At 44.3% G+C, this 26,919-nt stretch overlaps 1 protein-coding gene across 12 annotated transcripts in view; it reads right to left on the bottom strand.

Moving 5' to 3' along the window:
- The window catches only part of ptpn20 (protein tyrosine phosphatase non-receptor type 20), a 440,815-nt gene that overhangs the window by 58,290 nt on the left and 355,606 nt on the right, over positions 1-26,919 (bottom strand). For 9 of the 12 annotated variants that reach the window (XM_087982468.1, XM_087982476.1, XM_087982469.1 and 6 more), the window contains 5 exons: positions 19,132-19,297; positions 9,440-9,541; positions 5,619-5,695; positions 3,352-3,440; positions 847-989 (listed from right to left, as the gene is read on the bottom strand). In XM_087982468.1, the coding sequence (XP_087838594.1) occupies positions 847-989; positions 3,352-3,440; positions 5,619-5,695; positions 9,440-9,541; positions 19,132-19,297 (577 nt within the window). The remainder of the gene's footprint in view (positions 1-846; positions 990-3,351; positions 3,441-5,618; positions 5,696-9,439; positions 9,542-19,131; positions 19,298-26,919) is intronic. The other 3 variants (XM_087982474.1, XM_087982475.1, XM_087982477.1) reach the window with 1 other exon arrangement.

The raw sequence follows: 26,919 nt of genomic DNA, 5'->3' as shown, positions 1-26,919 counted from the left end.
GGTCAACATGAACGAGTCGGGCTGAAGGGTCTGTTTCCATGCTGTATGTCTCTGTGACTCAGGTCTTTGGAATGAGCCTTTCAGTTTTGCCATTCTGTGGCACCACCAAAGCCAAAGCTGACTCCAGGGATTTTATAGGACCTTATAGCTGGTCATGAGGACAGGCTGGGGAGGAGGAAGAGATTAGGCAAAAAGTGAGGACTGCAGATGCTGGAAACCAGAGTTTAGATCAGAGTGGTGCTGAAAAAGCATAGCAGGTCAGGCAGCATCCGAGGAGCAGGAAAATTGACATTTCGGGCAAAGTTGTCAAGGGAGAGCAAAGACATTACAAAGACTGAAGTCCTGTTCTGGTGACAGTTCAGCTGAGTGTCAGAAAAGTGCACTTTCCTTAATGTTAACGGATTTTGTTTTCAACCTTAACATTTTCAATAGCATAGTGGGAGGGATGAAGAACTTCTCAGGTTCAAAATAAGGGATCTCCCATTTACAATGGAGATGACGAAACAGTTTCTTCTCTTTCTGGCAGTCATTAACTTGTGGAATTCAAGTTCAGTGAAGGGCCCTTCTCTCTTTTTCAAGTCATTCACAGGATGTGACCGTCACAGCTGGACCAGCATTTATTGCCCTGAGGGCAGTTAAGAGTCCACCATATTGCTGTGGGTCTGGATTCACATATAGACCAGGCCAGTTAAGGACGACCAGACCTGAAGGAGAACCATTTGGGATTTTCCTGAGAATTGACATGGGTTTCTTGGTCATCATGTGACTCTTCCAGCAGAAGACACCTGGAATGGAATGTTCTTGACTGCGCATCTGGTTTGGAGGATATGCCATTCTGAAGCTCACCTGTAGGGGGGGCAGGTACTCTACAGGAGGAACGAGGCAGATCCTCATCACTGCTCCAGCCATCGGAATCGTATTTCTCCACTTCATCTCTTCCTTGGTCTTCACACGTCCCCCCTGAGTGATTCTGATTGCAGTTCACTGAGCTTCAAAATAAAAGCAAACAGAATGGCTGGCTGCATACAATTCATAAATTATTTATCCTGACAGCCTTTGCAAATCGCTTGAGATTTCTCGATGCAGGAATAACACTGTACTAAGATTGTATCTTCATGTAACAATTTTTAGAGAACTATGCAACAAAATAACACAGTCTGCGTTGTTTTAGTGAAACAAACAAGTGACAATGGTGGATTATCATAAATCACCAGTAGGTTTGCTCAAGTCCTTGAGGGAATGAAACGCCCCATTGTCCCTCACAAAAGCCAAAAGAACTGCAGATGCTGTAAATCAGAAACAAAAACAGAAGTTGCTGGAAAAGCTCAGCAGGTCTGGCAGCATCTGTGGAAAGAAATCAGAGTTAACGTTTCGGGTCTGATGACCCTTCCTCAGAACACGTTAACTTTGATTTCTCTGCCCAGATGCTGCCAGACCTGCTGAGGTTTTCCAGAAACTTCTGTTTTTGCTTCCCATGTCTCTACCTGCTTTGGTGTAAATGTGAGCCCAGCCTAACAAAAACAAGATAAACTCATAAACTGCACTTTATACCAATCCCTGTTAACTCCTCAAAACCACTCAGGACTGGCAATAAGTTTCTTTCTCATCGTCTACACTCACATTCCCAGAAAAATAATTGATACAGGAGGCCATTTGGTCTATCATAGAGATGTACAGCACAGAAGCAAACCCTTTGGTTCAATTTGTTAGTGTTGATCAGGTATCTTAAATTAATCTAGTCCCATTTTCCAACATATGGCCCATATCCCTCCAAACCCTTCCTATTCATATACCCATCCAGATGCCTTTTAAATATTGTAACTGTACCAGCCTCCACCACTTCCTCTGGTAGCTCAGCCTATACACGCACCACCCTCCCTGTGAAAACGTTGCCCCTTAGGTCCCTTTTATATCTTTCTCCTCTCATCTTAAACCTATGCCTTCTAGTTCTGGACTTCCCTACCCCAGGGGATAAACTTTGGCTACTCATCCTATCCATGCCCCTCCTGATTTTATAAATCTCTACATCTGTATAAATTCTCTCCCGTCTTTTGAAGACACTGACTGATGACAGAAAATAGGTTCCAACAGAGGGTATGGTACCAGTCTGTGTCCAGTACCAAGCCTGGAAAGGTAACTTTTAAGTACGAGAGCAACTCTGAATGACAGGGCATCAGGACTTCAAGACAACAGCTCCTGGCACAGGGGTAAGGTCAAGGTCTAATCAGTGGCATCCAATGCTCTCAGGGGCCCTACTGAGTTTGGATTCACAGCCAGGGACTTGGGCAAGGTGTAGTAGCACCATGGATTTTATTACCTGTCCCTACCCCGGGAAGATAGAAGTGGACAGATTCTTGACTAACAAGAGAGTCATAGAGTCATAGTGATGTATAGCACAAAAACAGACGCTTCAGTCCACACTGACCATATATCCTAACATAAACTAGCCCCATTTGCCAGCACTTGGCCTGTATCCTTCTAAACCCTTCCTATTCATATACCCATCCAGCTGTCTTATAAATGCTGCAATTGTACCAGCGTGCACCACCTCCTCTGGCCTCACATTCCATACACACACAACCCTTTGTGTTATAAAGTTGCCCCTTAGGTCTCTTTTATATCTTTCCCCTCTCAACCTAAACCTATGCCATCTAGTTTGGGATTCCCCCGCCCCAGGGAAAAGACTTTGTCTATTTATCCTATCCATGCCCCTCATGATTTTATAAACCTCTATAAGGTTATCCCCTCAGCCTCTGACGCTCCAGGGAAAACAGCTCTAGCTCATTCAGCCTCTCCATACAGCTCAACCCCTCCAGCCCTGCAATATCCTTGTGAGTCTTTTCTGAACTCTTTCAAGTTTCACAACATCCTTCCTATTGGAGACCAGAATTGCACACAGTATTCCAAAAGTGGCCTAACCAATATATCTGTACAGCCGCAACATGACCTCCCAACTCCTGTACTCAACGCTCTTATCAGGAGTGGGTGGGGAAATGCCGAATGTAATATCGCTCCTGATTTAACAGGTGGATAATCTGAACACAGACTTATCCATCCTGGGCTCTGGGTCCTCGTCAGGAGGGCGCAGATAGTAATCAGGAACAGGGACTCTGGCTGATGCATTTCTAGTCTAGGCACTGTGAGACACCATTGTCACAAACCCAACTAAGCTCAGCTGATGTGGCAGAGACTCGGTCTCATACAGCACTAGAGGGACCATTCGATCCATCGAGTCTGTCCCAAAAATCCTGGAGGGCTGGATTTTCCATACTTTTGGATTACACTTAGGAGCATTCAGGATATTGGCAAACACCACAGGTGAGATGTTTGAATGAATGGTCAGCTTTTTACCAAACGAGGCTTCGTGTGACACCAAGGCTGGCTTTCCCGTTCCGCTCTTGAGGAGTAGGCACCGGATGAACGCCATTGTTCCCTGTGCTCTGCAATGTAGCAGAAAATGAAAGATGTTTTAAACTGCCCCTAAACAACTCCGCATTGATTGGTGTTTCATTCAGAGAAAACATAGCTGTACTTAATCCCAGCTGAGAATGGTCAGCCCTGAAGTTTTAGGAGTCCAAACCTGAAGGGATCTTGTTTTACTGTCCCTGCCTTTGAGCCAGCAAGCTCACATCTCACCTTCTCCAGAGGTGTGTCATAACATCTCTGAACAGGTTGATTAGAAAATATAGAAATCTAAGCTTTAAGTCATGGTTAAAAATCACACAACAGCACACTAACTTTCAGAGAGCTTCTAATTAAACCTATTGGACTATAACCTGCTGTTGTATGATTTTTAACTTTGCACACCCTGGTCCAACACCCTAGTCCATCTCCAAATTAAGTCATGGTGACTCAGTGGTGGGAAAGTCTTTCAGTTGTGTGTGATAACACTTCTAGATGCAGAAAAATTAGAAACCTGAACAAACTGTCAATTTAAAGGGGAAATCTCAGTAGATGGGAACTTGAAACGGGACTTTTTAAAAGACTTTTAGGAAAATTAGATTAACATTTAATCAATAAATGTCACAGAATGATCCATTTTGCTGCCCACAGTGCCCTCTAGTGTGGCTCCAAATATACCACCTTCCCTTAATGACTCAACAAAGAGAAACTGTTTCATTGGTGTGAATGCTGGCAATTAGAATTTAAATAATTAGCAAAAAAGTCAGAGTTGAGGAGAATTTTCTATTTTACAACATGCAATTTTATCATCTGAAACATATGTATATAATTGTGGTACATTATGTAGTGCTATTTGTTATATTCCTGTGTTACATGTGCAAATTATGCACAATTATAGATGCTTTATTTAGACTTGTTGGGAGTCAGGTAGTTCAGTTGGCTGGCTTGCATCACAGAGTGATGCTAACAGTGTGGCTTCAATTCCCACACCAGTTAAGGTTATCACAAAGGACTCTCCTTCTCAACCTCTCCCCTCACCTTCAGTGTCACAATCCTCAGGTTAAACTACCACCCGTTGTCTCTCTATAATGAAAGAGACTTCTTAAAAAACTGCTAGAAAAATTAGAATATCATTTAATCAAAAAATGCCAACCACACTGGATTTAATATGCATCTTAGAGTTTAAAGTCTTTTCTGAATTAATGACAATTTGCTCCTGTTTATCACATCTGTCCTATTGTAAGGAGACAAACTGAATTTGATTGCACTTTCCAATTACACTTTGATTGTAATTTCCAAGCTGAATTCTTTATATGTACATGTACATTCTCCCTGTGTCTGTGGGGGTTTCCTCCGGGTGCTCAAGTTTCCTCCCAAAGTCCAAAGATGTGCAGGTTAGGTGGATTATCAGGGTAAGTGCGGGGTTACAGAGATAGGGTGGGGGAGTGGGTTTTGGTGGGATGCTCTTTGGAGAGTGGGTGCAGACCTGACAGGCCGAACGACCTGCTTCCACATTCCAGGGATCCTATGATTCTATGACAGAACATTTTAAATAAATTATGTCAAATGGCTTCTTATATTGACAAACAGCGAAGATCACCATAGTTCATTTCTTCAGTGAGCCTAGGTTGTCTTAAATGACACAATGTTCTTGTGAATTAGTGATTGTAATCGGGTTTCTGGTTGCAGGGACTGAAGGGTGGTTCTTTGTTTTGAACACGTGGCTGGATTTATGTTGTGTCCATACGTGAAGCATAGGGCTGTATTCAAATCCCAAATCTAGCCCCGTCATCCCCAGCCCCCACTGAGGATGCTGGAGAATATTTCAGAGATTTGGACACTTGAAAAAGTCAGATGGGAATGGTACTTGTTAGATTTCTGCTCAGATGCTTGCTGCAGCTAGGACGCCGAGAATTTCCCTGCCTTATGACCATGACAGATTTGCACAGGGCACTTGAGGGCAGAATTGGCATTTCTGGGCCTGGTTGAATGAAAAATTGCACATGATCAAATTGGCCTTCGGTCCACACTGCTAATACATCTGCAGGCCCCAACTCTCATTCTAGGCTCGCAAGACTCAAACAAGCCCGAACGGGTACCGGCACATCCCACCATGTCTCAGCCAGACATGGGAAACTCTGGCGGAGTCAGGGTCAGAGGTCACCTGTGACAACTCCGCTACGTTTGTGGAGTGCGGCTGAGATCTTTTCTCTTACCTCCCAGGAATCTCCAGGGTCTTCACTCATGTGTTCAGGATCAAACGCTTGTGGATTGTGCTGTGAAAATTGTATCTCTGACAAATAAAAAATAAACCTATGTGAGCATCAATAACTATTGATACAAATATACGTGTGTATGTTTACAGTGTAGAAGTTCAAATACAAAGGTAAGAGCAGGAAAATGTAGTGTAGGAGGTGGAGGGGTGACCTTATGGAGGTTTATCAAATCACGAGAGGCAGCGATAAGGTGAATAGCCAAGTTCTTTCCCCTCGGGTCTGGAGTTCAACTGTTGAGGGCATAGGTTTAAGGTGAGAGGGAAAAGATCTAAAAGGTACCCGAGGGACAACTTTTTCACACAGAGGATGGTTTGTATATGGAATGAACTGCCAGAGGAAGATACATTTACAGCATTTAAAAGACATTTGGACAGACAAGTGAATAGGAAAGGTTTAGAGGGACATGTCAAATAGTTTAGTTCAGGAAACCTGGTTTGCATGGGTGGGTTGGACCGAAGGGTCTGTTTCTGTGCTGTTTGACTCTATTTGTTCATGATCACCTGGTTATTTAGGAGATCTTGCTGAGTACTAATTTCCACATTCCAATAGTGACTGTTACACACAGAAAACATCCTGCTTGCTGTAAAGTAATTTGAGACAAAAAAAACTGCAGATGCTGGAATCCAAAGTAGACAGGCAGGAGGCTGGAAGAACTCAGCAAGCCAGGCAGCATCAGGAGGTGGAGAAGTCAACGTTTCAGGTGAGACATCCAGTGGTCTTTAAAAGCACTGTATAACTTCAAATCTTTTTGTTCATAATAAGAATCGAAAGTCTGGAGAAATGCAACAGGTCTGGTAGCATTTTTGGAAAGAGAAGCCGAGTTAATAGTTCAAGTTCAATGTCACCTTTTCTTACTCTGTTCATCGTGGTGGAAGCTGGGATGATGGTTTGACTAGTATGTGTAAACCAGACCATTTAGTCTCCAAATGGCATGATGAGCTCAGAGCAATAGAACACAAGGTGCATTTCAACCATTGCATGTAGATAAATCGTTTAAATATCCCAGCAATACAGGAGAACAGGCATAAAGACAAACTTCAGACAGAATACAACACTGCCGGTCTAACAATGGGAGCTGCTCACAGCACAATACACAAAATGGAAAGACTGGGGTTATGCTGGAAGCTGAGGCTCATTCAGTGTGGCCGGAATAACACCATAAGATATCGGAGCAGAATTAGGCCATTCAGCCCATCGAGTCTGCTCCACCATTCGATTGTGGCTGATGTGTTTCTCAACTCCATTCTCCTCGCTGTAACCCTCGATCCCCTTATGAATAAATCTCTCTGTTCAGTACACTCAATGACTTGGCCTCCACAGCCTTCTGTGTCTGGAAAGCTCCATTGCCCCAGTGCAGTGGTGACTTTCCAAGCTGGCTGGGGTATGAAGGGAACCACAGCAAATGATTGCAAAGTTCGAAAATCTGAACCGAAAGCAGAGCACACTGGAAACACTCGGCAAGTAAATAGACTAGATTTACCACAGTGGGAAAAAGAGAAACAGACGACTGTATCTGGGTGCTAAACCCACCCTGGGGGCAGAAAAGGCACTTGTTGCAAATTTCAAGGTGTGTTTGAAAAAAGCAACAAAGGGAGGGTGAGGAAGAGAGAGAGAGAGAGAGAGAAGAGGTCCTTCAGGATGAAGATGCTCTCTCTCCCCCTCTCTCTCTCATGCACTCTCTCTTCTTTCTCTCTCCCTCCTCTCTCTCTCTCCTCTCTCTCTCTCTTCCCCCCCTTCTCTCTCTTCCCCCCCCTTCTCTCTCTTTCCTCCTCTCTCCTTCTCTCTCTCTTCACTCATTCTTTCTCTCTCCCCCCCCAGCCCCCTCTCTCCCCTCCAGCCCCCTCTCTCTCCCACCAACACCCCCCCCCACCTCTCGCTCTCTTTCTCCAAATTTGCATAAACCTTTAGTGAAAGAAAAGCAGATCTGTCAGTCACTGCTGCAGGCCCTCCTGGAGCGACTCCAGGACTCAGTCGGGGAAGGCTTTCAGAGCTGGCTGTCCTGCTGGGGGAGGGGGGGGTGGGGGGGGGGGGGGTTCCCACACCAACCCAGTCTGTTACAGGACAGGATCCAGGCATCTTAACCATCTGCTGCCCACTGCAATCTGGGGGCCAAGTGGAATATCCAGTTCATTGGCCTCACTTATCGCAAAAGGTCATGGGGAGAGAGAGGGAAGGTTCATCAAGCAGGATTGTTGAGCAAACTGGTACAGAGAGGCCCTCCTTCTCCAAGGAACAAAATGGACCAAAAAGTCTCAGCATTATCTCTTTTTTCCAGCACAGGTGGATCCAGACCCGAACTCTCAATTATGTCAGTGGCTCACATTCTTGAAGATGGGGTTATCAGCTCATTTGGGGGTAAATGGCCCATCTGGTAAAGGGCACAGAGGTCAGATAACCCCACAAGGGGTCTCCCGATGTCATTCCTGGGTTACAGCCTGGCGTTCCCTGGTTTCTTTCCTTAGCATTATTCCTTTGGAAGACAATCCCATCTTGCCTTCTACATAGAACGTAGAACATTACAGCGCAGTACAGGCCCTTTGGCCCTCAATGTTGCGCCGACCTGTCATACCAATCTGAAGCCCATCTAACCTACACTATTCCATGTACGTTCTTTGCGCTGGTTTCAAAAAGTATGATGCTAGAAGCCTCACCCCACCCCGTCCCAATGAAACTGACCACTCCCCACACCGACTCCCAGCCTAAAAGAGCAGATGGATCACCCTGTCATTTGTAACAAATATGACTGACTGACAGATTCCCCCAGAGGGCTGGCACAGGCACTATGGGCTGAATGGTCTTCGTAACATTCTGTGCGAATCTCCACCGAAGCCGCATTGCTGTCAAGAGTGGGTGGAATGCCAGATTGACACCCCATCAGTGATGGCCAACATTAGACAGCATGTTAAATAGGCATCACACCTTACTCCTGAAGGATGTACCTGAAGGATGTTATGAAACTTGAAAGAGTTCATAAAAGATATACAAGGATATTGCCGGGGGGGTAAAGGTGTCTAAAACTAAGAGGCATAGGTTTAAGGTGAGAGGGGAAAGATTTAAAAGGGATCTGAGGGGCAACTCTTTCACAGAGAGGATGGTGCATGTATGGAATGAGGTGTTAGAGGAAGTGGTGGAGGCTAGTGCAATTGCAACATTTAAAAGGCATCTGGATGGGTATATGAATAGGAAGGGTTTAGCGGGATATGGGTCAAATGCTGGCAAATAGAACTAGATTAATTTAGAGTATTTAGTTGGCATGATTAAGTTGGACTAACGGGTCTGTTTCTGAGCTGTACATCTCTATGACTCTGTGAGGTGTTTGATAGAATCCTGACAGTGTGGAAAAAGGCCACTCAGCCCACTGAGTCTACACTAACCCTCCAAAGGGCATCCCACCCAGACCCACATCCCAGCAGCACAACCCAACATTAACTATGAATAATCCACCTATCCTGGACACTATGGGGCAATTTAGCATGGCCTATCCAACTAACCTGCACATCTTTGGACTGTGGATGGAAACAAGGAGCACCTGGAGGAAACCTACGCAGTCACCTGAGGCTGGAATTGAACCCGGTGCTGTGAGGCGGCAGTGCCAACCATGTGCCACCTGATTAAAAATGTCCACAGAGAATCACCGAAATTTATTGCAAAGTTCAGTTGGTCTATTTTGTTAAAACTCTATTCTGAACTTGTTTCTTACTTTTCAACAAATAATTTCAAAATAAAAGTTGTGGACTATGCAAGATGGTTTCGAAGATTACCTTGAACTTGTTCCATAGGCTGTTCACCATTTGTATAGTTACTGCTTCCTTCAGGATTGCTGCTGCCAGAGGAATGTTTTCCCAGTGAAGACATTTCAGCAACTGTTTGACAAAAGTCAGAGTGCTTAGAGCATGATATGATACCTGAGCCCACAGCTAATTTTCCTGTCTCTCTGTTTGCACTATGGCCCCTGGTTTGAGGTGATGTGATTGTCCCCATTGAAAACAGCGAGGGTTGTCACACTATGCTGAGCAGTCAGATACTCAACACTGTGAAGACTTTACAGCAGATGGGGTCCAAAAATGAAAACGACGTTGTCCTGTTTTCTCATGATTTGGAGATGCTGGTGTTGGACTGGGGTGTACAAAGTTAAAAATCACACAACACCAGGTTATAGTCCAACAGGTTAATTTGGAAGCACTAGCTTTCGGAGCGCTGCTCCTTCATCAGGTGGTTGTGGAGTATAAGATCGTAAGACACAGAATTAATAGCAAAAGTTTACAGTGTGATGTAACTGAAATTATATTTTGAAAAAGACCTGGATTGTTTGTTAATTCTCTCATCTTTTAGAATGAGCATGCTGGTTTCAATTCTTTCATATGTAAATTCCAGAACTTTCTTAAAGTTACATTCTCAAGTGAACTTTAATAATTGGTGCCATGTTGGCTCAGATAATGCATTGAAGGTGTGAGGTACCCTGTGTGAGGCTGTCTGTGCCACAACGTTCAGACTGATTCTAATCTAAAACAGATTTACAGAATCTTACTTGGATTCATGCAGTTTTTGAACGAAATAAAATGTAATTCTGCAACTACAAATTACCCCCACAAACTTATATGTGCGTGTGTGCTGGGGGTGGGGGGAGGGGTGGTGTATGAGTGTCTGTGAGAGAGTGAGTGTATTTATGTGTGTGAGTTTGAGTGTAATGGGGTATAAGTCTGTGGGAGTGTATGTGTGAGCATATGTGAGAGAGAGAGCTCTGAACCCAAGATCCAGATTGAGGCCATCCCCATGGGTACCAAACTTGGCGAGCAGCCTCTGCTCGGCTACTTTGCCTTGTTGCCTGTCCCGAAGTCCTCTTTGCAGGTTGGTCACCTGAAGGTCCAAGGTTGAATGTCCCAGACCGCTAAAGTGTTCCCCGACTGGGAGGGAACACACTTGTCTGTTGATTGTTGTGTGGTGTCCATTCAGTTGCCGTAGCCTCTGTTCAGTCTCGCCAATGTACCATGCCTCGGGGCATCCTTGCCTGTAGCGTATGAGATAGACAACATTGGCCGAGTCACATGATTATCTGCCACATACATGGTGGGAGGTGTCCCCACGCGTAATGGCGGTATCCATGTCAACACTCTGACACATCTTGCAGCATCTGCCATGACAAGGTTGTATGATGTGGTCCTGAAAGCCATGGTTCGAACAAGACTTCTTCTCTATGCAGGACCTCCAACCAATACTATACACCAGGTATATCGACGACATTTTCTTCCCCTGGACTCATGGTGAGGAGCCACTGAAACAACTAGACAGTGATATCAAGGAGTTTCATCCCACCATCAAACTCATCATGGACTACTCTCTAGTATCTGTCTCATTCTTGGACACACACATCTCCCTCAAGGATGGGCACCTCAGCACCTCACTCTATCGCAAACCCACAGATAACCTTACAATGGTACACGTCTTTAGCTTCCACCTGAAACATATTAAAACAGCCATCCTCTATAGACAAGCCCTACGTGTTCAGATGAGGTGGAACATGACGGGCACTTGGAAGTACTCAAGGATGCCGTCATTAGAACAGGGTACGATGCTCAACTCATCAACTGCCAGTTCTGACGTGCCCCAGTAAGAAACCGTAATGACCTCCTCAGAAGACAGACATGAGCTGCAACCGACAGGGTACCCTTCATTGTCCAGGATTTCCCAGGAGCTGAAAACCTCTGCCATGTTCTTTGCAGTCTGCAGCACCTTATCAATGAGGATGAGCACCTCACCAAGACCTTCCCCACATCTCCAGTTCTCACCTTTAAACAACCACCAAACCTCAAACAGATCATTGTTCATAGCAAAATGCCCAGCTTTCAGGCCAATACCATACAACCTTGTCATGGTAGACGCTGCAAGACATGTCAGAATGTCGACACAGATGTCACCATTACACATGGGGACACTACCCACCATGTATGTGGTATGTACTCATGATGTGACTCGGCCAACATTGTCTATCTCTTACGCTGCAGACAAGGGTACCCTGAGGCATGGTACATTGGTGAGACCAAGCAGAGGTTATGGCAACAGATGAATGGACACGGCAGAACAATCAACAGACAGGAGTGTTCCCTCCCAGTCGGGGAATGCTTCAGCAGTCTGGGACATTCGGCCTCGGACCTTCGGGTGACCATCCTCCAAGGCGGACTTCGGGACAAGCAACAATGCAAAGTGTCCATGCAGAGGCTGATAGCCAAGTTCTGCATCCATAGGGAGGACCTCAACCGGGACCTTGGGTTCATGTCACACTACAGGTGACCCCACTGCACTACACAGACACACACACACACCCACATACACAGATAGACACACACAGATAGACACACACTGCATGAATCCATGTAAGATTCAGTAAATCCCTTTTTTTGATTAGAATCAGACTGAATATTGGGGCATGGACAGCCTCACACAGGGCACCTGACACCTTCAATACCTTATCTGGGCCAACATGGCACCTATTATTGAAGTTACTTGAGAATGTAACTTTAAGAAAGTTCTGGAATTTATATAAGAAAGAACTGAAACCAGCATGCTCATTCTAAAAGATGAGAGAATTAATAAACAATGCAGGTCCGTGGACTCCTCCATCGTCAGACCATAGCAACACGACGGTTGGAGGAAGAGCGCCTCATCTTCCGCCTAGGAACCCTCCAATCACAAGGGATGAACTCAGATTTCTCCAGTTTCCTCATTTCCCCTCCCCCCCACCTTGTCTCAGTCCCAACCCTCGAACTCAGCACCACCTTCCTAACTTGCAATCTTCTTCCTGACCTCTCCGCCCCCACCCCCTCTCCGGCCTATCACCCTCACCTTAACCTCCTTCCACCTATGGCATTTCCAATGCCCCTCCCCCAAGTCCCTCCTCCCTACCTTTTACCTTAGCCTGCTGGACACACTTTCCTCATTCCTGAAGAAGGGCTCATGCCTGAAACGTCGATCCTCCTGCTCCTTGGATGCTGCCTGACCTGCTGCGCTTTACCAGCAACACATCTTCAGCTCTGACCTCCAGCATCTGCAGTCCTCACTTTCTTCTAGAAGATTCATACGGGTAGGCCAGGTGTGCTTTAAAACAACAGCTTTCATCTATAATTTTCCTAGGTATGATTGTCACCAGAATTTCCCTGAATGCCCTTTTCCTATTTTCCGAAGTTTCTCTGATCCTTCTTCTCCACGATTTCTTTCTGCCACTCTCCCCAGTTCCTTTACATTGCCCTGCCCCTGTCTGGCCGGATTACCTCTCTGTCTTTTTTTGCTGTGTCTCCCACAACCCTGCTCCCCTTATGAGAATGGCCTTCGTACACACACAACTCACAATGGGGTCAGTAATGTGCTTGATTCAATTAGTCTGTACCACAGAGATTCAAAATTTGCTTCTCATAAGAATTCAATGAAAATTTTCAAATTCCATATTTAATAGCAACTTTAATGAAAAACAGATATGAACAGGGAAAAAAATCATTTTGCCACATCTGTTTGATTACTTTGTAGACCATTATTACATGAGGGTTACGCATTTTCATTTTATTAAATGCTGATATGAGGTTTCTGATTTCATTAAAATGATTTGTCGCGAGGTGTACATTTAGTCAATTGTGATTTAAATGGTTCTGTGTGTAGAGGATCCATATGTTTTTAGATATAGAGGTTTATATCATTATTCTGCATGGGAAGGCACTTCATTGAATCATAGAATCCCTATAGTGTGGAAACAGGCCATTCGCCCCATCAAGTCCACACCAACCCTCCGAAGAATATCCCATCCAGATCCACATCCCGACACTATCCCTGTAATCCTGCATTTCCCATGGCCAATCCACCTAACCTGCAAATATTTGGACTGTGGGAGGAAACCAGAGCACCCGGAGGAAACTCATGCAGACACGGGGAGAACGTGCAAACTCCACACAGTCAGTCACTGAGGCTGGAATCGAACCCAGGTCCCTGGTGCAGTTGGAGGCATGAATTTTGATGTTGATTTATGAAATCTCTTGTTGAGATAAGAACATCTGGTAAAGGACCAGGAGCAGCCCATAGGACACATTGTGCTTCTTTCACTGTTCCACACAATTATGGCTGATCAGCTTCAATAACACCTTCCTGCCCACTCCTCAGTCCATGAAGCACCAAACAAGTGACTTTCCCAACCCTAACTGTCTTCAGCAGCCACCTGGGGAAGACAGTTGCAAAGACACCTAGCTTTTAAGTGAAGTGATTTCGTCTCATCACCATTCTTCCAATCACCATTAACCCCACCTCCATCCACCTATTGCAACCTTCCTCCGCTCCACTCCCCTTCCCATTTATCTTTCCACCCCAGAGGCTCCCTGCCTCATTCCTGATGAAGGGCTTATGCCCGCAACGTCGATTCTCCTGCTCCTCGGATGGTGACTGACCCGCTGTGCTTTCCCAGCACCACACTCTCGACTCTGATCTCCAGCATCTCCAGTCCTCACTTTCTCTTACCTGTCTGATTGTTTGCCTCAGTATCACGTTTCATTTGATGCTGCTCCTTTGGAGCTGAGGTTGGGATTGGCAGAAGCCAACTTTGACCGAAAAACTACATTAGGAGAAAGGGGGTTAATTTAAACTGAAGTGGGAGAGGCAGAGGGGCAATTCTCATGTTTAAAACTGGAAGAAGTGGAAGGAGATTGATCTTGTGTTGCTCAAGCATGCTTGAAGTCTGCTCAGGTAAGGGCACATTAACATTATTAAAGAGACATTTTATTTTACCTTGTCACAAGACTGCAAAAACAAACAAGATCGTGTAACATTACATAAATTCTACAGCCACATTACTTCTACAAAAGCCACAGAAATGACTGATTTACTTAAAGCACACAAAGTCCCAATTTACCTGGTTCAAGGAATCGAGTGAACAGATAACATTGATCAGTGTTAGCAATGATCAGATGCTAGGCCGACCAAGCATCCCCAACTGGTTATTATTGCACAAACCAATCAGCTACCTGTTACCATCCAAATCATTCTCTATTTCTCCTGATCTTCGGGCACCCGGTGCGGAGGAGGGAAGGTAGATCAGGGGACCTCCTCGTGGGTCTGCTCCTGGACCTGGCCAGGTTGGCCATAACCAGGTCCAGGCAGCGGGTTGTTTGGGGCCGACTGCCTGCCCCTCTTCCACGGTTACGTTAGGGCCCGGGTGTCTCTGGAGAAGGAGCACGCGGTGTCCACCAACACCCTCGAGACTTTCAGGGAGAGGTGGGCACCGCAAGGAGCGGAGTGCATTATTTCCCCCTCCAACTCTATTTTGATTTAATCCCTGCCCTCCTGTTCATGGTTTGATCCCACAGCAATACCCTTTGATGAGAAGGGCACTGCTTGTCACAGGTCACTCGTGTGTTTCCTTTCTTCCTGGTGGTGGAAATTGGATAAAGATTTGTGCACCTTGTGTCTCTCACTGTGTCTCACACCTGCACACACACACCATGGTGCTGCTGAAAATATAAGCACTACCAAAGTTAGGCGGTAGTGTGGGGGTAGAAGTATAACCAGAAAAAAAAATAATTTTCTATGTACAAATGTTATCACCCAGTGCTTGTACAAAAACAGTAGTGTATGTAAAGATCTTCAGTAATTTGCTTTCTCAAAACTGCAGCAATTCTTTTCAGTCCTGACTTTAAAATAATCCTTTTGTTTTCCATTTTAGTCAATGGTCAACAATCGAGAAAATAAAATGCTATAGTTTTTACAATATCACACTTTCAGACATTTGTGTAACGAGTAACAGCTGAAAATGAAGATCAGAATGTGAACTGGAATTGTAAAGAATAGGGAATGGGAGCCTTTGGAAACTGCTTTCAGAATTGGAAACGTACAATGGAGCCCAATTGAAACATTCTACCTGGTTTGGGACTTAAAATGCAACAACAATTCAGAATCCCTACAGTGTGGAAGGAGGCCATTTAGGATTTCTGCTTTGGGACCCTCCAACCAAATAGGATCAATGTGGATTTCACCAGTTTCCTCATTACCTCTTCCCCCACCTTATCCCAGATCCAACCCTCCAACTTGGCACCGCCCTCTCGAACTGTCCTACCTGTCCATCATCCTTCCCACCTATCTGCTCCACCCTCCTCTCCAACCTATCACCATCACACCCCCCACCTTCTTCTACTTCTCGCATTCCCAGCTACCTTCCTCCACAGCCCCAGCCCCCCTCCCATTTATCACTCAGCCTCCTTGGGCCACTCTATCATTCCTGATGAAGAGCTTATGCACAAAATGTCAACTCTCCTGCTCCCCAGATGCTGCCTGACCCGCTGTGCTTTTCCAGCACCACACTCTCGACTCTGATCTCCAGCATTTGTCATCCTACCTTCTCCCATTTGGTCCATCAAGTCCACACTGAGACCCTCCGGAGAGCATCCCGCCCACACCCTACCATCCTGCATTGCCACGTGGCTAATCCACCTTGCCTGCACAGCTCCAGGCACTACTGGCAATTTAGCATAACCAAGCTACCTAACCTGCACATCTTTGGGACGTGGGAGAAAACCAGAGCTCCTGGAGGAAACCCACACAGACACAGGGAGAATGTGCAAACTCCACACAGGCAGTTGCCCAAGGCTAGAATCAAACCTGGGTCCCATATGCTATGAGGCAGCAGTGCTAACCACTGAGCCACCGTGGGAACCTAGTTTAGTAAAGCAGATGCCCACTTATTGTGTATAGTACTCATACAACCACAGAAACTAAAGGGGATTTTATCTGCCCGAGAAGGATGTAGCATTTATTTCAATATTCAAAGAAACTGCAGTCATTTCATACCTAGACTCCCATTTTCCAATGTCCTGATCAGAGGGAACTGGATTTGTGTGGGAATAGACCAGGACAGAAGGTGTAGTCAAGTCCTTTATCTGACAGCCCCAGTTACAAAGAAAATCAGATGAGTGGAGAGAAAGAGGGAGATGGAGAGTTAACACCATTATGGAGAAAATGTGGCAGCAGGACCATCTCCCACCACTAGATGGTAGCATGAGGTGCTAATTCATTCTATTGCCTTCAGAGAAAGATACAAAGTGGGAGGGAGAGTTTGCCGTGACTCATCGATGATATTCCTGCTCTCTGACCTCCAGTTTTAAGTCAGTATATTATACACAAATATCTGAAGGTGTGATATTGTAAAAACTGTGTCATTTCATTTTCTCTATTGTTGACTATTGTCTAAACTGGAAAGCAAAATGATTATTTTAATACCAGGATTGTAACCAAATGCAATTAAACCTATTCCTGAAGGTTTCGTCATGATGGCTTGCCCCACACTCCAGCCAATAATTGGCCGACACTCCTATTTCTGTGACTCACTGCCTTCCCACTCCAATGGAAAAGCAAAAAAGCTCGTAATCCAATTGGATGGTGGTTGACTGTCAACCCAACAACCTCATTACACATTTTCAATAGTCTTGTATCTGATAAAGAGAAATGACTAAAATAAACAGCAGTTTTTAATAGTTGAAAGGTAGATGGTTATGGTATTTGGAGGTCAGTCATCTTGGCTCCTGGATATCCCCTCAGGTCCTCCTCGAGTTAGTATCCTAGGCCTAACCTTCTCCATCTGCATCATCAACAATCTTCCTTCCATCATGAGGTTAGACCTAGGCATGTTTATTGATAATTGCATAATGTTCATGAATCCTTAGGTACCAAATCAGTCCATGACCAAATGTAGCTAGAACTGGACAATATCCAGGCTTGGGCTGACAAATGGCAAGTAACTCAACTGCCAAGCAGTGTTCATTTCCAGCCAGAGAGAACCTAATCCTTATCCCTTGTCTAATACTTATCTATTGTCATTCACTGGAATAACCATCACTGACCACCGCCCCCCCCCCCCCTCCACTATTGGCATTGTGGGGATTACCACTGACCAGAAACTGAACTAGACTAGCTATACAAATACTGTGGTTACAATAGCGGGTCAGAGGCTAGGAATAATGTGGCAAGTAACTAACCCTTTAATTCCCCAAAGCCTGTCCACCATCTACAAGGCACAAGAGAGGGGTGTGATGGAATACTCCCCACTTGCTTGAATGAGTACAGTTACAAAAACACTTAAGAGGCTTCACACAATCCGGGACAAAGTAGCCCACTTGAGTGGCATCACATCCACTCCCTGATCACAGACGCTCAGTAGCATCAGTGTGCAGTTTCTTTTAGATGCAGAAATTCACTAAGGTTTTCTTAGCACCTTTCAAACTCACAGCCACTTCCAGTTAGAAGGACAAGGACAGCAGATATGTTCGACCACCGAAACATCCCCTTAGCCACTCGCCATCCTGACTAGGAAATATATCGTAGTTCCTTCACTGTCGCTGGATCAAAATCCTGGAATTGCCTCCCTAACAGTGGTGTGGGTCAACCCACAGTAGGTGGACTCAGCAGTTCAAGAAGGCAGCTCACCACCACCACCTTCTCAAGGGGCAACTAGGTAGAGTGCACGATGCCCAAATCTTTTCAATAGTAAAAAAAAAAATCCCAATGCCTTGTCTCCAAGCTTGCATACTGCACAGTCCCAGAGATGAATCATCAATTCCTGAGGACTCCAGGCCTATCCTTGAGGGTCGGCAACTCAAGCAGGAAGACTTGAGTGAGCCCCACCATAAATCAAAGCTGTCAAGTGTTGGAAAATAGCAGCTACACGATAAGGTTGTCAACGTAAACTTGATAAATGAGCAACACCAACCCGTTATCTCAGAACTGAGTGATTTCCTACCTGATCAACACCTCCCCCTATTTGAGATTTGTTTTCCTTACAGATACTTTGAGGACACATCCAATAGTGACATCTCTTACAAACTGGTAGTTACAACTGTGAGCCCATTGGAAGCCACCACTGGGACAAATACTATTGGCATTGAGCACACTTCACTGAAAATCTTTTTTTTAACAGAGTTTAGATTAGATTAGATTAGATTAGATTAGATTAGATTACAGTGTGGAAACAGGCCCTTCGGCCCAACAAGTCCACACCGACCCGCCGAAGCGAAACCCACCCATACCCCTACATTTACCCCTTACCTAACACTACGGGCAATTTAGCATGGCCAATTCACCTGACCCTGCACATCTTTTGGACTGTGGGAGGAAACCGGAGCACCCGGAGGAAACCCACGCAGACACGGGGAGAACGTGCAAACTCCACACAGTCAGTCGCCTGAGGCGGGAATTGAACCCGGGTCTCAGGCGCTGTGAGGCAGCAGTGCTAACCACTGTGCCACCGTGCCGCCCACATGTTTCCCGATTTTAACCGATCAAGAAACTCCCTCTTTGAACATCATTTAGCTTTCTTTCTCCTTTAATGAAACATTTGTTGTTCTGTTATTTGCTGACATAATATAATTATGTTATATTTTAGCACTAATATCAGATTTTCTTTATGAAGTGCTGAGGGAATTCCACTCCTTACCAGCAGATATTGATTGTGTTCTGGGGAAAGATTTCGTTTCGGATTGATTATCCACTGTGTCCACAGGCAGTTTTCTGCTGACTGTCAGTGTCACTACACCTTGTACTCTGCGCAAAACTTCAACTATCTCACTGTGAGACAGAGCACATACATTTTCCCCATTCACCTGAGAAGGAAACATTGCAATGTTTAGAATCATGTTTGTTAAGTCTCTATCTCTCTCTCTCTCTCTCACACACACACACACAAACGTACACACACTCTCTCTGTGTCACTCTATCATCTATTATGAACTATTGACCAATATTTTGTCTTTTGTTCATAAAGTTAGAGTTGCATTATTTTTCTTTCTGAGCGGTTCCTAGTTAGTGATGTATCGGCTGCATTACACAATTATTCTTTCTTCCAAGTATGCTTCCAAGCTGTATTCCCCACCAAGGTAAATCTGCACCATCATACAGTCTCTGGGGCACAGATTGAGATTGTAATGCAAAAGAATTTGCTTTAATACACCATCAGTCACATCCAGACCAAGCCCCACAGTGTACCATACGCAATGAATCATTTTTCAGGTACATTCGGTAATTTTGAAAGTTAATAGAAACACTAATTCATAGCAAGTTCCCACCAACGACAGTTAATCTTTGTCTTGTTGGTATAGTTTAGGGGAATGATTATTGGTTAAGACACTGCTCTCACTCAAAAAAAGTGCCATGAGAAAAAAAAATCTCATTTCTGTCTTAAATGGGCGAGCATTTATTTAAAAATCGTGCCTCCAATTAGTCTCTCGAACATCCTTTCAACATCCATCCTGTCAAGTCCCCTCAGGAATTGAAGCTTCAGTAAGATTGTCACTCATTCTGCTTAATGCCACTGGATACACACTCCTTCCTCGCAAGGCATCCTCTTCAACAAAACAGCTGAGTGAACCTCCCCTAAACGGCTTTGAATTTACAAGTGAATGTAAAGAGTAACAAGAAAACCCTTGCGGTAAATGAGTAGTCTTGGTGGGGCAAGGACTGGCAGGGGGCCCAGACAGAAAGGCCGAGAAGATGAAATGCAGACAGACTGACAAGTAGAAGGTTAAAAAAGTTGAACCGTGAAGGTTAGCAATGTGATCAGGAGGAGTAACCAGGGTGAGAGGCCTGGAGACATGTCTGCTCTTCAATGCACAGTGGCTCAGTGGTTAGCACTGCTGCCTCAATGTGCCTGAGACCTGGGTTCAATCCCACCTTGAAGTTGTACATTCTTGCTGTGCTCCGAGTGCTCCAGTTTCCTCCCGCAGTCCAACAATGTGCAGGTTAGAAGGATTGGCTATGCTAAGTTGTTGGCACGGTGGCACAGTGGTTAGTACTGCTGCCTCACAGTGCCAGAGACCAGGATTCAATTTCCACCTCAGGTGACTGTCTGTGTGGAGTTTGCACATTCTCCCCGTGTCTGCGTGAGTTTCCTCCGGGTGCTCCGATTTCCTCCCACAATCCAAAAATGTGCAGGTTAGGTGAATTGGTCACGCTAAAGTGCCCGTAGTGTTAGGTGAAGGGGTAAATGTAGGGGACGGTGGCATGGGCGGCACGGTGGCACAGCAGTTAGCACTGCTGCCACACAGCGCCAGAGACCCGGGTTCAATTCCCGCCTCAGGCGACTGACTGTGTGGAGTTTGCACATTCTCCCCGTGTCTGCGTGGGTTTCCTCCGGGTGCTCCGGTTTCCTCCCACAGTCCAAAGATGTGCAGGGTCAGGTGAATTGGCCATGCTAAATGTAGGGGTATGGGTGGGTTTCGCTTTGGCGGGTCGGTGTGGACTTGTTGGACCGAAGGGCCTGTTTCCACACTGTAATCTAATCTAATCTAATCTACACCAAACCCAGTCCCAATGGTTTCTGTAACTAAGATTCAGAGCGGTATAGAATGGTCCGCTCTGACCCCGGTTCTGAACTTGAGGATGTCTTTGACACCGGTGGATGTGTATTCGGCAGCCTGTGCATGAAGGAGTGAATGACAGAGGATAAAGGACATTAAGAATGTAATGGTGCTGGTCTCCAGATTGGAGCTAGATTGTCCCAGAATGCACCTGATCTTCTTCACAAAACCAGGAGGTTTGCTGGAGATCATCTCACATCTCTCCATGTGTCTCCCAGATAGGTTTGGGTGGAGTCTTCAACCACTGAACATGAAAACATATTGTATGAGTCAGAGTGAGAGGGGAGCTTGCTCTTAATACAGGAAATAGTTATTATGCCCATTAGAATGGAGAATAATCCTCCTGATCACCGCTTGCTGCTTGGCGGAAGTATGGTTGGCCAGTTTGAAAAGGTAAAGACTGTAAAAAGCCATAAATGTGCAGCACATATTGGTCATCGTGGGACATGGTACAAATTAGATCCTGGTAAGCACTATACAAGCATCACCAGTCCAAGGAGGAAATGTGAAAGGTTTGTTAAACAATTATTTCAACTTGAAGATTATCTGAAATGGCTTAATAGGAAAATATCACACGTTCCGCTATGCATTCCTAGAGTTCAGCTCAACAGGTGGCCTCACATTAACATCTAGAATAACACAAAGGAAATACATCTGCTGCCAATTGCCTGACTAAAATGAAGCAATGTTTGAAAACAATTCACAAGAAATAATCAGCAACTCAACACTGGATCTCTGCTGTGACAGTGGGTGGCACAGTGGTTAGCACTGCTGCCTCACAGCACCAGCTACCCAGGTTCAATTCCTGCCTCGGGCTACTGACTGTGTGGAGTTTGCACATTCTCCCCTTGTCTGTGTGGGTTTGCTCCGGTTTCCTCCCACAGTCGAAAAATGTGCAGATTAGGTGAATTGGCTGAGCTAAATTGCCGTAGTGTTAGGTGAATGGGGTCTGGGTGGGTCGGTGTGGACTTGTTGGGCTGAAGGGCCTGTTTCCACACTGTAAATTCTCTGATTTCCACACGTGCAGAAAAAGGTTATTGGAGTGATACTGCAAAGGCTCAATAATTTGACTTAAAATGACAATAGAACAACTTTTAGCTGGGTTCAACTAAAAGTAACATCATGTGGAGTTCAGTTTTGGGATTCTACAATCTCTTGTTTCTCTATAACCATGGAAGCCATTGCAATAAGCTGTTTATGGTTCAAGTTATTGAAGTTTTCACCTTCAGCCTTTGGGTGGGTAACTGACTGGGTAGATTACCTATCCACAGTAAAATTCAAGTATTTTCTGGAATAACTGCACAAATGTGTCCAGTCACCAAGTCATCTTTTATTTACATGTGCATTATACATGGGCTGTGACCAGCCAGCTCAGAGCCAGTCCTTAGACTGAGGAGACCTTAGACTTTTCCTCAGGGCAGGATTGACTAGTACGAGAAGTCATAGTTTGAAGATATTAGGAGGAAGGTACAAAGGAGACATCAGAGGTAGGTTCTTTACGCAGAGAGTTGTGAATGCATGGAATGTGTTGCCAGCTGTGGTGGTGGAAGCGAAGTCAATAGGGACATTTAAGCGACTGCTGGGCATGCACATCGATAGCAGTAAGTTGAGGGGTTAAGTTACTATATCTTACATTAGGATTAAGTCTCGGCACAACATTGTGGGTCTAAGGGCCTGTTCTGTGCTGTACGTTTCTATGTTCTATGTTCGATGAATCTCCTGTTTCTTATCTTCAGCCAGGGCTCCCTGACTGGCTCTGGTTAACAACCCCAGTCAAGGATCTCATAGTCAATGAGATTCACCCGGCTCTGGTTCCAGTCAGGGGAAAGTGAGGACTGCAGATGTTGGAGTTCAGGGTCGAAGAGCTCATGCCTAAAACCTCAATTCTTCTGCTCCTTGGATACTGCTAGACCTGCTGTGCTTTTCCAGCGCCACACTCGACCCTGCTTCCAATCACTACATTTTCATTTCTCTCCAGGCAATGAAGATTAAAAAAATACATGTGCACCAGTGAACTGGTTTAGGACCCATGCTGCTGGTTCCAACATTCAATGCCTTCCTATCTCTGCCTCTGCCTCTTCTATCGAAACTGATGATGGCATATAGATTGTGCTTGTTCTAAGTTCTCTACAATCATCACCAATTCTTTATCCATCTGGTGTCTTCAGCTTTCTTTCTCCTAGTTAATCCATACATCTACTTACACATTTACTCTATACATCATCTCCCTCGAGAAGATACCAAATGGACTGTCTCATCATGCTCAAAAGATCTCTGCAGCTGAGGTGAACTGAGTTCGTTTGATTTAATCTATATTTGCCATAGGCCACGGTATTTCTTCGTTGTCGTCTTATCATAGTCATTTTTCAAACCTCGATCATAAAGTGGGATAAAGTCACAGTTCTTCTTTCTTACCTCTGAACAAAGTCTATCTGAGGATGTGTGTTTATCTCATCTCCACGTTTGAGAATTCTTTGACCTTGCTTTTATCAGGTCTTCGAGATATTTGTCAATGTGGTTTGAAGTATTGATACATTTAGCTGCCCATTTCACATTTGAATGGCTACACGTTGGGATACCTGTCAACCTTTGCAAGATGTACTTGACATTAAGGAGTGATTAGCTGTTAACTCAAGATGTCACAATTTGTTTCCATGAGTTCTAAAGTTCATTAAAACAGTTATGGACAGATGACAACTTCTTCAGCCAGAGAGTGGTGAATCTATGGACTTCATTGCCACAGAAGGCTGTGGAGGCCAGGTCATTGAGTATATTTAAAATGGAGGTAGGTAGGTTCTTGATTATCAAGGGGATCAAGGGTTACGGGGAGAAAGTGGGATAATGGGCTTGAGAAGCTTATCAGCTGTGATTGAATGGTGGAGCAGACTCGATGGGCTGAATGGCCTAATTTCTGCTCTCATGTTTTATGGTCTGATAAAATGGTCAGTGGTGAAGTGACAACACTGGTTGCTCACCTCAAAGAAACCAGCCCATGAGATCTCGTGATCACTGTAATGAGGATCTCCCCTTTTATGACCCTCATTTGACACTAAGTCAAGGCGGTCTTCAGGAATCCAGAAATAATAATGATATTAAGTAGGGTAAGCAGCCAATCATATTGAATAATTTTCACAGACAGTAAACTAGGAAGTAAATTGTACTTATATTACAGTTTTCCAGACAGTCAAACAAATGTTATGTTTAAAGTTGAAATATCCAAACAAATGTTTAAGATAATTATGATAAAAATTTATATTTTTATCAGTTTGAAAAAATCTTGACATTAGATAAACATCAAAATTAGTTTGTCAAATTTAGAGGCCTAATTAACCAATAGCTATGACCTAGTATACTATTAAAACATTACACCACATTGTGAGATGAACCTATTTGTGGATTCTTTTAGCATAAAAGATGATGCTCTTGGCAGATTATTTACTTCTCAAGGTTGCCAAGTATGGGGGCTTCAACAGTGTAGACTATGGAGGAGCAGGAAATCATTGGCAGTAATTTCTGCATTTCCACATTGAAATAGCACATGCTTATACTAAGCATTGCTGTCCGTTTTACTGATTAATGTGACTGAATGATAACAGTGTCACTCTTTACACTCTCGAGAGTTGTGCCAAGGGAATTAAGACTTCTTTCTTTGTCCAGACTTATAGTGTGCACATCACTTGAAATCTCTGCCTTTTGGGAATGGTTTAGTTTTAATGGAGCTTTAAATCCAACCTATTTAATTGATCATTTTCTTACTTTGAATGCAATTTCATTTTGACAATTTTTACAATGCAGTTCTCCTATTATAAAGCTCTTCTATTATTTAAACTGGTCAGGAAAACTTCAGTTGCAACCCGACTGAGTATATCAGCACAGATTATTAACATAGACAAGCATCGAAAAGTAGCTATTGTACAGCAATCACTTCTCACAACAGAGCACCAATTGTACAAGTATATATGTGTGACATGTTAATTAAAATGCCAAAGTTTCAATGTAGCCAAATGTCATTTAAATTTAGTAGAACTAATGTAATCCCATTAAAGAAATTGGCTGCATAACTAAATTTGTCAGTGAGATTGTTTCCTTTGTAAATGTTTCATTCTCTCTGCTTCTAATCTTGCTGATCCAAAAGCCAGGAGTTGTTTTCCGTGGATAATTAAACCCGCAATAATGTAAATGTCTGCTCTGCAAAACTTACGACACAATTAGCTATAATTATTTGACGTTTGATTCACTTTCAGCGTTTAATAACACTTATATACTTCTTCCTCAGCTTCATCTGTCTTCTTTTTGTAACTGGTAACTTTGAATTCTGTTATCCCCAATTTTCTTGCCTTGGTTTCCTTCATGGTCAGGATAGTGATCATTATGGAGATGAAATGAGTAAATCAAATCCTTCCCATCAATCTAATGCAGACTGACTTTTCTTAGACTTCAGTTTCCTCTGGTTCCAGGTGCAACTGCACACTAGATGCATTTCTTTAATATCACAATCAATCTCATTGACTGGGTCACTGCTTCTTGGTCACCTATTCTGAGAAGCAAATAATGTTGTGTATGCAGAAACTTCATTCCCATCAGCATTGGTTTATCTATCTCACCTTTAGGTTTGAAATTTTCAGACTTGGTCTCTCTCTCTCTCTCTCTCTCTCTCTCTCTGGATGGAATGGGATTGCCTATCTGAGCTCATTTAGCGCCACATCAGTCCACACGAGGAATAAACTTTCAGTAGCAAGTCCCAACTGAGGTGGAATTTCTTTCCCACTCATAGTCTGCCCAATGTAGGATCACAGTTTGAAAGCTAAACATTGTTTAAGCCTCTCCATCTGGTTTGAGAAAGAGGCAGCGTCATTGATTTTCTTTCTACCATGTTACTTAACTTAACACCATCGTTTCCGACCCTGAATCTTCCAGAGTTTGATAGTTTAAAATTCCTTAAAGTTGTGCATCTTCTTAAGATCTTCCAAAAAACTGAAGAAATTGCATGGGTGTTCATTGATGCTTCTTTGTACTCACCAGTGATTTGAAATTTTCTTTAGTCAAAGTTGAGAGATGTTCTTACATTCCTCTGCAGGTCTCCTGGCTCAGAGCTGTTCAACGACTGTGTCACAAGAATCCTCTGTCAATGATTCTGATGGTTAACTATTAATTGGAGTTCAACCACTTGGACCAAGGCCTATTAAAGGCAGTGGATCGATTCAATTCAATTGTCACCACTACATCAGCCTCGACAGATAAAATTTCTCATTGCTAACTCTTGGAAAGTCCTTAGCCCAGCTGACTGTACAGACTAGAGGATTATTTGAATTACAAGTGTTTGAACACAATGCCATTGACCTTCTGCCTGGTCAGACTTACTGTCACAGTTGAATGTTGGGCTTTCACAAGTTTTGCTTCATTTTAGTTCTAATGATTCCCATTTTTTTGATTGATCCAATTGAGTCTGAATCTTCTTTGCTGAAGAGATGCATTTCAGAACTGTTGGAGTGAACGCTCCAACTTCTTCATTGTATTGGTGGGGAAGTTCCACAATTGATGCAAGCTCTCCACTTCTTCAGGACGACACCCTGCATCTGATCCCTGAACGTAGAAAAATTGAAGTTTATTCCTTCAGAGCAGGTTGGGCAGATGTCAATCCATCTCCTGATTGAACCTCCCACCAACAGTGCCCCTTGCCCGAATAAATGCAAGTCATAGTTCTTATACCTTCCTGGTTTTATACACACTTCAAGTTGATGGGCGGCACGGTGGCACAGTGGTTAGCTCTGCTGCCTCACAGCGCCAGAGACCCGGGTTCAATTCCCGCCTCAGGCGACTGACTGTGTGGAGTTTGTATGTTCTCCCCGTGTCTGCGTGGGTTTCCTCCG

The sequence above is a fragment of the Chiloscyllium plagiosum genome, unplaced genomic scaffold, assembly GCF_037043375.1.
Source record: "Chiloscyllium plagiosum isolate Xiang-an unplaced genomic scaffold, Cpla_swu_hap1 HiC_scaffold_43, whole genome shotgun sequence".
NCBI classification, from domain to species: domain Eukaryota; kingdom Metazoa; phylum Chordata; class Chondrichthyes; order Orectolobiformes; family Hemiscylliidae; genus Chiloscyllium; species Chiloscyllium plagiosum.
This window is presented reverse-complemented; position numbering and strand designations above follow the sequence as displayed.